Source organism: Lepidochelys olivacea (genome assembly GCF_965140295.1).
Source record: "Lepidochelys olivacea isolate rLepOli2 genome assembly, chromosome: 28".
Taxonomy (NCBI): domain Eukaryota; kingdom Metazoa; phylum Chordata; order Testudines; family Cheloniidae; genus Lepidochelys; species Lepidochelys olivacea.
In genome coordinates, this window is record NC_140438.1 from 2,436,846 (window position 1) to 2,449,924 (window position 13,079).

General features: G+C 54.9%; 1 protein-coding gene across 5 annotated transcripts in view; it reads left to right on the top strand.

Moving 5' to 3' along the window:
* DNAH2 (dynein axonemal heavy chain 2) overlaps window positions 1-13,079 on the top strand; it is a 110,854-nt gene that overhangs the window by 25,028 nt on the left and 72,747 nt on the right. For all 5 annotated transcript variants that reach the window (XR_014709804.1, XM_084616232.1, XM_084616233.1 and 2 more), the window contains 8 exons: window positions 633-847; window positions 968-1,114; window positions 2,962-3,118; window positions 3,592-3,831; window positions 4,999-5,187; window positions 6,314-6,461; window positions 7,111-7,303; window positions 12,061-12,261. Coding sequence is in view for 4 of the 5 variants with exons in the window: in XM_084616232.1 (XP_084472358.1) it covers window positions 633-847; window positions 968-1,114; window positions 2,962-3,118; window positions 3,592-3,831; window positions 4,999-5,187; window positions 6,314-6,461; window positions 7,111-7,303; window positions 12,061-12,261 (1,490 nt within the window). In the remaining variant the exon portion in view is untranslated. The remainder of the gene's footprint in view (window positions 1-632; window positions 848-967; window positions 1,115-2,961; window positions 3,119-3,591; window positions 3,832-4,998; window positions 5,188-6,313; window positions 6,462-7,110; window positions 7,304-12,060; window positions 12,262-13,079) is intronic.

Genomic DNA, 13,079 nt, shown 5'->3' on the forward strand with positions numbered 1-13,079 from the left:
GGGCAGGGAGCTTGAGTAGGGAGAACTCCAGGGTCACAACTCTCATTTTGCATCTCCTCTGAAAGAGGACACCTCCAAGCACAGCTCTGATTCAGCCCTGCTGCTCACCCGTCAATTGCTTTTGGTTGCCCTAATGCTGTTTGTTTTGTTGGATGAACGAACGGCTCCATGTGTGCGTGCGTTGGTTTCTTTATCGCGCTGGTCTGAAAGAGCTGAATGTCCAGTGAGAATTTTATCTTCGGATTTCACTTGTTCACCAAGCAGTCAGCTAATGACCTAGCCGTGTTTGGGGAGTGCAGGGCTGGGACAGCAAGGGGCTGTGAGTGGGGACTGAGAGGCATCAGCAGAGTTAGGTGTTTGTGTCTGTGTGTGTTGTCCAGAGTTGCAGTAGCAGGGGGGTGGGGGCAGTGAGTGTCAGGAATGAGGGACATCAGCGGAGCTGAGTGGATTTCAGGACTGGAATAGCAGTGGGGAGGAGTAAGGCTGCTAGTCAGGATTGCGGTGCAGTATCTGCCCCCATTAACCCTCTTCCTAGCTAATGTCCTCTGTCCCTCCTATGCAAAATGTGCTCCCCCCAGTTCCTCCCCAGTGCAAGTAAAAACACTGGCTGGAGTTCTCCGTCTGCCTTGCAGTGTCTTTCCAATGCCCACTTCATGCCCCACATTGGGACCGGGGAAGAGAGCTTTCAGGCCTATCAGCTGCTTGTCCAGGCCATGGACGAGATTGAGAGGAAGACCTTCCAGGAGTGGACGCAAACCCTGGACAAAGACAGCCTGAAACGCCTGGACACCCCCCTCCTGATTCTCAGCACTGAGAAGAGTGGCATGCTGGACATTAATTTTGACAAGTAAGCGGGACTGGCCTGCCACTCTCTTCTGCGCAGGGCAGCCTCCGTGGCTGCTGCAGGCTGGTGCTGGGTGAGACAGACTTTTCACAACAGCTGGCTTTCCTGTGCTTTCTTTTGCAGGGACTTGCTGAAATTATTTGTGGAAATCCATTACTGGGAGAGGCTGCTCTTTGAGATACCCCACTACGTGGTGGAAGTTTATGATAGGAAGGAGGATCTGCGAAACCTCCGTGAGAATCTGCTCCTGGTTGCCCGGGACTATAACAGGTTTGCCATCCCTGCCCCTCCATTGCTGGTTCTCAGCAGGCTCCAGGTCAGATCCTTCTCAGCTTTCCTAGACAGGGCCTAAGCTCTGTATGGCATCATGTATGTATCCGCAGACGATTGGGAGTGGGACACAGAGCCTGTCACCTACCTGTTGTTCTAGGCATTGGTGAGCAGGACCCCATTGGTTTGGGGGAAAATCAGATTTCACTCAAATCCCCATTTCGTTACTCAGGATACAAGGGTGAGGCAGTGACCTCACAGAGGCCTGGGGAGGGGAGCAGAGTCATTCTGGAAACAGGAATGAGGCAGGGACCTCAGGGTGAGGGTTAGTGGGCTGTTCACCCCACTCCGGCTAGCCCTTCCTCAGCCGGGCCCCTCGCCCCTCCATGCTGGCCAGCCTTCTCATCCCCACAGCTCCAGCCAGGCCCCAACTCTGTTCAGAATTTCGCTGGTTTTGGTGAGAATTGGAAAACCAGAGAAGCCTGATTTCCTCTAATATCTGTTCAAAGGGCCCAGCCACAGTGGGGACCAGGGTCCAGCTAGGTGGGTAGCTCGGCCCACTTAAGCAGTCAAGTGTAAACCCTTTAGTCTCTATATTTCAGCAGTGACTGAAAGTCATTTCCATGTGTGGCCCATTTGGGGCTTCCCGTGTAAATGAATTGAAGGGGGATGGGATCTGAATCCAGTTCTTAGCAGAACAGATGTCCCCATCACAAAACCCACTCGGATAATTGACGCTGATTGGCCCCCGTGTTGGCAGCCGGAACTCCCTCTCCCTGCGAGAGCAGGTCCCTCCAGAGAAGAGCCGAGGCCCATCGGTTGGGGGAGTGTGTGTGTTTTGGGGGGAGGTTGCGTGGGGGACGCACAGTGAGTCAGTCTTCACTACTACCAGTCTGGTACCACCATCAGTTGAAGAAATGCTAGGGAACGAGTGAGCTGTCTCATGACTAAACTGGTGGGGGTGGGGAAGGGTTTCTCTTTGCTTTGCTCCGGTATTTTTAAAAGTGTGACGTGGGGGTGTTTTTCTGCAGAGAAAGTGTTGCTTGAAACAGGTTCGTTTTGGCAAGTGTATTTTTAACATGACCGAAGAGGGAGAGTGTTTGTGTCATGCTGGCTTGTGGCACTCAGGACTCAGCTGGGTTGGAACAGATGTAACTGGGTGATCCGCATCTTCCCGGGCTGGGACAGGGGCAGAATTCCACCCCCCCAAAACCGTCCTGGTCAGACTGGGGTCTGGTCTCAGCCTGGCCCAGTCTGTCTTTCCAAGCACCTCCCAGACCGTGCCAGCTGCATCTTTGAGCTTGTAACTTCTTGGCCTGTCCCTAGTGACTGAGGAGAGTGGCGGCCTCCTTTGGAACATCCTTTCAGCTGATCTGTAATAATATTAATCCCTAGCTCTTTTCATCAGTACCTCTCAAAGTGCTTTACAAAGGAGGTCAGTCCCATTTTACAGATGGGAAAACAGAGGCCCGGGGAGGGGAAGTGACTTGCCCAAGGTCACCCAGCAGTAGAGCTGGAAATATAACCCAGGTCTCCGGAATCCAAGTCCAGTGGTCGCTCCCTGAGGACGCACTGCTGCATGTACCTATCAAGGGCCCGATCCATGGAGCCAGACTGATCGCACCAGCATGTGCCACACCCATCCCTTTTACAGACCGAGCATGGCCACGTCTCTGCGCTTGCTTTGTCGACCTGTTTTCCCAGCCTCGTATCCTTTTTGGGGACTCACCGTTGACCTGTCTGGAGACAGGCCCGTTCTGTGGATTGGTGGGAGGAATGCACTGCATAGATCTGAATTGCTGACGAGGCTGGAAGCCTGACTCGTCTCGCCCTCCGTGCCCCCTTAGGATCATTTCTATGCTGTCCCCAGAGGAGAGGGCCTTGTTCAAGGAGCGGATCCGATACCTGGACAGGAAGATCCAGCCCGGCTTGAAGAAGCTGCACTGGTCTCTGAAAGGGGCCAGTGCTACCTTCATCAGTGAGTGCCGACTGCACGCGAGCAAGGTGAGCTTTCCTCTGACCTCCGTGGCCCCCACGCCCGACTAGCCGGCCCCAAGGCTCCATCCTTCCTCCACAGAGATCTCAATTAGCAGATGGTTAAGGGGTCTCCAGCTGCCGGCATCCCATTGATCTGTACTCTGCTCAGTCTGCCTAGGCTTAGGTGTAGTGGGAGAAAGTCCGAACATGGGTGTTCTCTGCTTAATACGCGTCTCTGGAGGTAGGGAGCAGAGAACCCAGCCTGGCAGACAACACCCCCCGGTTAGGGAGTGAGGAAGAGATAGAGACAGGGAACCCTCTCTGCCCCCAGGATCCAGGTGGGGAGCAAAGGGAGAGCCTCCCACCCCTCAGCCTCATGCCTGCCTCGCCCAGGTGGAGCCGTAGCTGGTCAGTTTCACCTCGGTCAAACCCTGGGGCCCTAAGGTGCCTGATCAGAGTGCTCCCTGCCCTGAGCCTGCCTTGCGGCCACTGGCCCTCAGGTACAGACCATTGTGAACGAATACAAGGCAGCCACCCTGGCCATCGCTCGCAGTGCCCAGCAGATCAGCGAGGCACTGCTGGTGCGGATCACCGGCAAGCGGGTCTACAACGACTTGGAGTTTGAGGAGGACCAGAAGGAGCACCGTGCCTGGGTGCAGCAGAAGCTGATGGATATCCACGAGGAGGTCACCAGCATCATGCGGCAAACCTATGAAGTCTTCAAACACGATAGCGCCGAGGTAAGGCCAGGGCCGGGCCAGGCAGCTCCCAGCAGGCCGTGCTCTGTCCGCCTCCTGGAGCAGGTCCCAGCATGCAGTGCTTGGTTTTGATTCTGTCAGGAGACCTGTGTGTAAGAACCTGTGTTCTCAGAGACCTTCTTCTGCCACCTGCAACTTCTCCCTCTTCTCCAACAGCTGACCCTGCCCACCCACCTATCTACCTGACTCCATTCACTTGCCTCCCTCCCTCACCACCGCCTCCCCAGCAGCACTGAAGGGTCAGGGCCCAGGTCATAGAGGTATTCTGGGTTCTTTTTCTGCCTTTGAAGCGTCAGAGCTCGGCCACAGCCAGAGATGGGACACAGGGCCGGTGCTCTCTGGTGGTCCAGAGAATCCTCTCTCTAGCTGCCTGGCCAGTGGGTCTAACTCACCTGCTCAGTGCCCCACCAATCACCAGATTTGGGGTCAGGAAGGAATTTCCCCCCCCACGTCAGATTGGCAAGGACCTTGGCGTTTTTAGCATCCTCTGTAGGTTGGGGCATGGATTGCCTGCTGAGATCATCTGGACATGCCTCACCTAGTCAGTTCCTAGTCGTCGCAGGGGCTTTGGACATGGCTGGCTCGTCGGTCTTGCCCGTTTTCTCCCTGTAAGGCCCAACAGTTTAGTCTTACGAAGACCGAGGTACTTTAGTCTAACTCGGTATAAGGGCACTGGGTGAAATGTAGTGATCTGTGATATACAGCAGGCCCTTAGGGCTTAAGTTCTGTGGCCCTCAGTTTCTTTCTGCAGCAAGTTGTGGGCATACGGCCCCTCTGGGCATGGCATGAGGTGACATTAGATTAGGGAGGAGGAGGTTGAGTTGCCCCCAGCAAATCATGCCAGCATCTATCTGCTCTATTTTACCCTGGCCCAGTGCCCCAGCATCTGGTACTACTTCCAACAACAGAGTAGGACATTCCCTGGTTGCTTCTACCCAAATGAGTGGCAGTGAAATAGTTAAATCTGGACAGACCGAGGAGCTACTTGGGTCACGTAGCGAAGGTCACCTTTGCAGCCAGAAGGGCCAGTGGCCAGAGTCAGGAGCGCAGTTCTGCAGCATTCACTGTCTTTTATCCTGGCTGCCCCTCGCTCTGGTGGCTCCTCCTTGTCTACGCTGCCTTTCTCAGCTGGCTTGTCTCTCCCCTCAGGTGCAGCAGTACTGGATGGCCTACACCATCAAGATGAACAGAATGATGGAAGAGGCCTTCAGGCTCAATGTCAAATGGTCCCTACTGGAACTTTCCAAGGCCATCAATGGAGATGGCAAGACTATGCCTAACCCCCTGTTCAGGGTCAAGGTGATCCTGCAGGACAACTACCCGGCGCCATCTGCACAGGTGAGCCCTTCCACTACAGCTTCCAGTCCACTGCAGCCCTCAGACACCCAGCTGAGCCCTGCCCCAAGGTCCCAGCCAGGAATTAGCAGCATGTCGGGGAGGGGTTAAGGCAGGAATTGAAAATGGTTCTAGGTCTGGGGCTTGCTGTGGTCAGTCCTGAATTTGTGTCCCCGCCAAAGCACAGCTCGACCCAGGACCGGGGAGAGAGTTCAGAGCCAATATTACGCATGCCATCAGGGTCAGAAATGAATGCTGGGAGGCTGGGATTCCCAGTTGCTCAGTCGTGCCAGGATAAATTATTCACTTCAAGCCTTGTCCAGGACAAGATATTTGACCTTAAAATCACGGCTGTCTGATTACCTTCTTGCTTTTCTTTCTCCCTCAACGGGCAGCTGCGTGGGCTAATCCCACCCCCCCAGGACCCTGGGTAAATCCACAGGTGACAGCTGCCTGCGCTGTCATAGCTTCCCTGCTGTTGTTACCCGAGCTAGCTGGAGCGATCAAAGCTAGCTCGGGTCTGTCTACACGTGCTGCAGTCAGACCTCTCCACTGCAGTGTAGACAGACCCTCAGAGCCGGGCAAGCTGACCTTAGTGCCAGAGCAGCACCAAGCAGCTGCAGAAGGGCTTGTGCTGCATGGGGGGTGGCCAGGGGAGAAGGGAGCATGGCTCGATCATCACTGTGGCCTGTCCTAGCTCTTCCTGGCTGGCAGCACGGGCCTGTGGTGCCTTTGACCACTACTGTGGCTTTGCTGAGTCTTGTGTTGGAAATACGAGCCAGTGCAAATCAGCCCCAGGAATGAGAGGCCCGTAAAGGTGGCTTTAAGCCACCTTTGCCTTGGTCTTGCCCCAAGCAGAGCTGTTAGAGGTTACAGGCCAAATCTCCCAGTCCAACTGCTGTGTGTGGGAGCGAGGTGAGGAAGGGGGTAGCAAGATGGAAATCGGAATGGTGGGATTTTCAGGTCCAGTATCTTGCAGCCTGCCACTGCAAGGGCTTTTGCAGATGTGGGAATGGAATAGATTTTCCAGTGCTCACCCCGTGGATCGGTTTGTGTTCACTGAGCAGTTGTTGCCTCTCTTCTGGGTTGGGTTCCTCTCTCTACTGGACCCGCTGTTTTGTGTTTCCAGGTGGAGTTTTCCCCAACTCTGGCCCAGCTCGCGAATATGGTCAATGACATCAGCAGCCACCTCATCACCAGCATCTCTGTCTTCCGCCACCTGCCGGAGATCCTGACCAAACGCAGATTCCTCCGCGATCCCATCTCGGTTCTCGTGGGTAAGGAGACCGCCCCTGCACTCACACGCTCCCTGTGGGGGCCCTGCAGCTCAGTCTAAAGGAGTCTGCAGCTGCCTTGCTGAGTTGTGCATCCACACTGTCTTGTTCCCTGCAGCCCCACGTTCAGGCACTTCCTGGGTAGACCCGGGCTCTGAGTCTCACCGCTGTGGGATTGAAAACCCAGTGTAGTGATACCCTCTGTGTTCAGACCACAACGAACCGGCTGCGGTAACTTGGCTGGATCCTTTCTCCCACCCTATCCCTGGAGGAGACGATTCCCCAGCCTGGTATTCAGCTGTCATTCCCCCTTAGCTCAGTTTCCTTGCCACTAACACTGTGGCACTTGGTAGCTGGCTTAGCAGCTACTGCGAGTCACATGTTGAGTCTAGACAGACACTGCCTGAGTATAGCCTGCATCTGTCATGGAACGAGTTCCTGCCTGTGTACACCCAACCCCCTAGAAGTCATTTCCCCTTTCTGTGCCTCAGTTTCCTCCCCTTCTAACATAGGGACAATATTTCCCAGGGGACTGGTGAGGCTTTGCAAAACCAGCACGGAAGAGAAGCAAGGGGTTCTGATTGACTAGGACTAGCTGTTTGGGCATCGAAACAGCTGATCACCATTCTGTTTGTCCTCCCTCCACACTCAGAGCGTGATGAAGATATCAAGAAAATCCAGGCACTGATCAGTGGTGGCATGCAAGCAAACGCCATGCACCTCCAGGCATACCTGAAGACCTGGGATGTGTACCGTGAGATCTGGGAGGTCAACAAGGACTCCTTCATTAACCGCTACCGGCACCTCAACCCACTCGTGTCTTCCTTCGATGCGGACACTGCTCGGTAAGGGAGGACCTGTGTCCATGGATGCTCGAATCCTGCAATGCCCTTCATTGAACAGACGGGTCTCTTGTACCAGTAAGGATGAGGGCCAAGACCCTTCAGATTCAGGGAAGTCCGCCCTCTTACCCTTCTGAAATGGACAGAGTTCACAAGCTAAGTCGGGCCCGGCCTGTTTAATATTAAATGTGAGACCCCAAGGAAAATCAGAGTCCTGCTGAGCAGGGTGGATGGGCCGGTAGGGACCCCCTTGAGGTGCCAGGGAGCAGTGTGGGTGGGTGGGTAGGTAGGGGGCGCTCTCCCCATAGACAGCACTGATCCCTGTGAGGTGCCAGGGGTGCGGTGTTGCAGGGAGCAGTGTGGGTGGGTTGGTAGGGGGCACTCTCCCCACAGAGCACTGATCCCTGTGAGGTGCCAGGGAGCAGTGTGGGTGGGTGGGTGGGTGGGTTGGTAGGTAGGGGGTGCTCTCCCCATAGACAGCACTGATCCCTGTGAGGTGCCAGGGGTGTGGTGTTGCAGGGAGCAGTGTGGGCCTTTCCCCTACAAATCAGCACTGACCCCAATCCCCCCCAGCATAGTGCTAGGGACACGCCGTGCGGGAGGCGAGATTTCAGCTCCAATATAAAGCTAAAGCTCTGACGGCTTGTGGTCATTAAAGATTTCCTGGTACCTTTCCCAAGAGTTAGGGCATTAACCTCAGTGTGCTGGCCCGTTCCCAACTCCAGCGGTTCCATTCTGCCTCCCTAAATCTCCCCTGCTGTTTCAACCGCAGAGGTATTGCCTGCACTTCCTGTTGGAAAGTGTTATGGCACACCGCTGTGTGTGCTGGTAAACCGGTGCCGTGCCCCTCCCTGGAGGTGGCTAGCTTTCAGCTCTGTGTGAACGGGAGAGGAAGCAGCAGGAGCAGCTGAATTCTTAAGAAAGCAAAATTCTGTTTACATGCAAATGTCGCAAGCAATTTTATTTTTTTTTAAGAGTCAGAGAAACACAGACAATCAGATCCTTTTTATAGCTTCCCTGCAGGCATCGCGTTGAGAGCTCTGTAAGCTACAAGTGGCTGGCTTAGGGGATTTGGTAAATGGGCTCGGAAGCCTTTCTTCTGTGGTGCATGGGGCACCGGATTGGGACTCACAAGACCTGGGTTCTTTTCCCAGCTCTGTTACTAGCCTTCTGGGCGCCCTCAGGCAAGTCAGGTCACCTCTCTGCCTCGGTTTCCCCATCTGGAAAATGGGGATAAAGATGCTGCCCTCCTTTGTAAAGCGCTTTGGGATGGAGGAAAAGCACTAAAGGCTTGAGGGTGGATAGAGGTTCCAGCCGTGAGATCGGGCACTCACGCAGTTAAGGCCTGTATGTGGGTTGACAGTTCTGGTTTGCTTTCCTCAGTCTCCGAAGGAAGATAACAAATGATTAGCAATGGAATCGTGCTGTAAGCAGGTCAGGAGAGAGCCGTGCTGTGAGCAGAGCCCTGGAGTCAGCTGTTATTACAGTATAACCGCTCCCTAAACCAATTGCATTTTTGCCTGTGGAATACTTTAGTTTACAAGGCTGCTTATGGGCTTTCTACTCTCCACTTCCTCAAATGTGTTTCAACAGTGCATAGAAAAATTTACCATTAAAGCCCCGAAAGCCTTTTGAGGGCTGTTTATAGCAGCACCAGAAAGAGAGATTCCACAGCGTGATCCGTGCCCCCCACCTTGGCACGGCCCAGTTGTGAGCCAGAAGGTGGAACAAAGACCCAGAACGAGGTACACTTGAAAACCAGCTGCTCAAAGGAGTGATGCAGGATTAATTTCTTTAGCACCAGCTGCATTTTTCCGTCCCGTGTGCTATGCTGACTCAGCATTTGACACACAGTTTTCAGGCTCAGTGCAGGATGGAGGTAAATTTGGATCCAAAACTAGAGAACGGTGGGAGGGACGCTGCCTCCCCATCCATCTCTGCCTGTTCTCTGGAGCCGGGTGCCCCTCTCTGCCTCTGCCCCTCATCTGGCTCTTCTGGGGCCATTTTTGGTTTCCTTGTTTAATAAAGTTTGGCTTCGTGTTTCCAGTGACCTGTAGACAGGGAATTAATTAATGGAACAGTCAGGAAGATTTAGTAAGATCCCTCGGGGCTGGAACTGTCCTCCACCTGCTGGCCTCACTTGGATGAGTCAGGAGCAAAGAAATAAAAACGTTTCAATTAACAAATCGTTTGGAGGGAGCGAATTTCTCCTTCCTAATAGCGGCTGCTCCTCTTGCATCGCCATGAAACATTCCCTGCTCCTTTATTAAATGCTTCTTTTGCCTGAGGCAACTTCAGTATCTCACACTGAGTCCCAGGGGGCTGCTCTTGGTTGCAATTAGGCTTTCTTTATCCAAGTGTTCTGTCTACTACATTGGATCGAATCCGGATGCTGGATGAGATTATATTCCACGAATCTCTGATCAAATCTAAAATCTAATCTCGTTGATAAAATGTACTAAATCTATTTCCTCTAGATTCAGTTGTGTCCCTTTTGGAATCTAGCCCTGGTTGATAGGTTAATCTAGAGCCTAACTCAACTCAATAGATTTACGCCACGTAGATTACACGACAGCACCTGTGAGTTAGGGAAGAAATGTAAGGAATGACACTAGTGATCAGTTCTGATCAGGGCATCAACTGGTCACTGCAGGGTTCAGGAAGGATTGGGATAGCATTGCACAATTGGTCAGATGCATTATGGGTCATCACCTTCCCCGGGAATCATCAGGTTGCTAGGACACCAGACTGGCACGAGGGTTAAAGCACAAAGGGCTAGGGATGGCTTGGAAGTAGTAAATGCTGCCATCTAGGCATATTGACCAACATTTTCAGAGTCATTTCAAGGAGATTTGAGATGGCAGCCAGGACAAATTTGAGTGAATGGTCTTGTGACCTGGCACAGGGCCGCAGCTCCACTCGAGTTTGGCCTGGCCATAAAGGGGTAGGGTGCCCATAGCTCTGCGGCCTATGCTGGTGCACATGTGTGGCTGATGCATGCAATCCTGAGTAATGTAGCTGAATTTTGAATTTGGCATCAATGGACGCTGTTTCATGCGGGAGATGACATTAATTCATGAGTCGGGAGGTTTTTGGTTGTAAACAGGAGGCCCCTTGGCATAGCAGGAGACTTGGACAGTTTGCAGCTAGGCATGGAGCTGCGCTGGTGAACCCGCACATGGCAGCCGTCAACCTCACTGTGGTCCCCCGGTCCCCAAACCTGTGGCCTGGCTCCACCCTGCTCACTTGGGAGCTACAAATGCTGTTGATTTCCCAATAAGCCCAGGTGGTCTTTAATGAGCATGAGGGTGCATGGCCTCTGTATCATGGCTCATACAACAAACGGCATCTCCTAGCACCAGGCAGGAGTTTGGGGGGGCCGTACTGGGTGAAAACGGAGAACTCGGCTACTGGGTTAACTCCACTGCGCCCTGCAGCACAGTGCCCCCTAGTGCCATGTTGGGGCACTGGCATCAGCCCTGACTGCAAGGAGAGCTCCCTGCAGCACAGCGCCCCCTGGTGCCATGCTGAGGCACTGGTGTCAGCCTTGCCTCTGAGGGAACAGCACCCCCTAGGGGCCCATTCAACCTGCTTCCTCCAGCACAGCGCCCCCTAGCGTTATGCTGGGGCACTGGCATCAGCACTGACTGCGAGGAGAGAGCGAGCGCCCTGCAGCACCGCGCCCCCTGGTGCCATGCTGGGGCACTGGTGTCAGCCTTGCCTCTGAGGGAACAGCACCCCCTAGGGGCCCATTCAACCTGCTTCCTCCAGCACAGCGCCCCCTAGCGTTATGCTGGGGCACTGGCATCAGCACTGACTGCGAGGAGAGAGCGAGCTCCCTGCAGCACCGCGCCCCCTAGTGCCATACTGGGGCACTGGTGTCAGCCTTGCCTCTGAGGGAACAGCACCCCCTAGGGGCCCATTCAACCTGCTTCCTCCAGCACAGCGCCCCCTAGCGTTATGCTGGGGCACTGGCATCAGCACTGACTGCGAGGAGAGAGCGAGCGCCCTGCAGCACCGCGCCCCCTAGTGCCATACTGGGGCACTGGTGTCAGCCTTGCCTCTGAGGGAACAGCACCCCCTAGGGGCCCATTCAACCTGCTTCCTCCAGCACAGCGCCCCCTAGCGTTATGCTGGGGCACTGGCATCAGCACTGACTGCGAGGAGAGAGCGAGCGCCCTGCAGCACCGCGCCCCCTGGTGCCATGCTGGGGCACTGGTGTCAGCCTTGCCTCTGAGGGAACAGCACCCCCTAGGGGCCCATTCAACCTGCTTCCTCCAGCACAGCGCCCCCTAGCGTTATGCTGGGGCACTGGCATCAGCACTGACTGCGAGGAGAGAGCGAGCGCCCTGCAGCACCGCGCCCCCTAGTGCCATACTGGGGCACTGGTGTCAGCCTTGCCTCTGAGGGAACAGCACCCCCTAGGGGCCCATTCAACCTGCTTCCTCCAGCACAGCGCCCCCTAGCGTTATGCTGGGGCACTGGCATCAGCACTGACTGCGAGGAGAGAGCGAGCGCCCTGCAGCACCGCGCCCCCTGGTGCCATGTTGGTTTTCCACAAGGCACCTCCAGCTCAGGTGGGAAAGATCTGACGAGCTCTCTCCTCTGATCCATTCTGTGTGAATTCAAGTGTCTCCAGTGAAGGAACTAATCCCAACTAGTCATCTCCATGCAGAGAGTCCCCCGGGGTTCTTCGTTGCGGCGGAGAGCTCAGCCCTCCTGCTCTGCACTGAGCAGTTGTCTGTGTATGTGCATGGCAGGTACATGGAGGTGGCCAACAATGTGCAGAAGGAGGAGACGGTGCTGAGCATCCAGTTTGTGTTGCTCGACTGCTCCCACCTCAAGTTCTCCGTGGTCCAGCACTGCAACGAGTGGCAGAACAAGCTCACCAACCTGCTGAACGAGATGGCCAGTACCCGGCTGCAGGAGCTGTACACCTACCTCCAGGAGAATGCTGAGAAGTGAGGCCTTCCCTGGACAGGCAGAGATCATGTTGCCCCCTCCTTCCTGCCCCATTACCTGTACCCCACGCCCCAGCTGGTTGGGGCAGAGACAGCCCAGGGCCATGCCCTTCTCCCTGGGCAGGTTCTCCTCTGGCCTTCCCTTCTCCCCACTGATGCGAGTTCTCCTGTTACAGACTGGCCCAGTTACCCACTATACAGTCACCATCTCTGGGTCCCACGTGCTTCCATGCCAGCTGGGTCTGGGTAGAGTCTAGTCACTGTTTCTAGCTCTGGGATTCTCGGGCCCTGTCTGATGCTCTTTCTTGGGACATGGGATGCTGTTGTCCAGCCAAGCCCTCCCGTCCTGCAAAGCCCCATCTAGGGGGCATTCTGGGCTTCTAGTTTAACCCCTTCAGAGAGAAACGTGGCAGGAAAGCGAGGAACACGGGCTCAGCAGAGGAACTTCTTAACCACAGTGATTTTACTCTTAAAGCACTTGAGAGTAACAGAGCTGGGAAAATAGCAAAACCCCAGAGACATCCCCTCTCCGGGCTTGATCTCACCCCTTCTGTGGTTCCGAGGTTTGTCAGCTTACGTGTGGAGTGGTCAGCTGGTCCCTGCCCAGAGCAGAACCTTGCTGTTAAATAGGGCCCCCACCGTGGCTTGGACTGGACCCCTTGCTGGCGCCCATGGAGAGGACCAGTGTTCCACAGGGTTAGGCCCTGGCCTCAATGGCTCGCAGTGTCAGTCCTGCCATGGGGTGTCAAACATCTTTCCCCGAGCAGAGCAGCTGTGGAGAGCGTGGCATAACAGGCTGCCCTGGGTCTTCCAGCGCA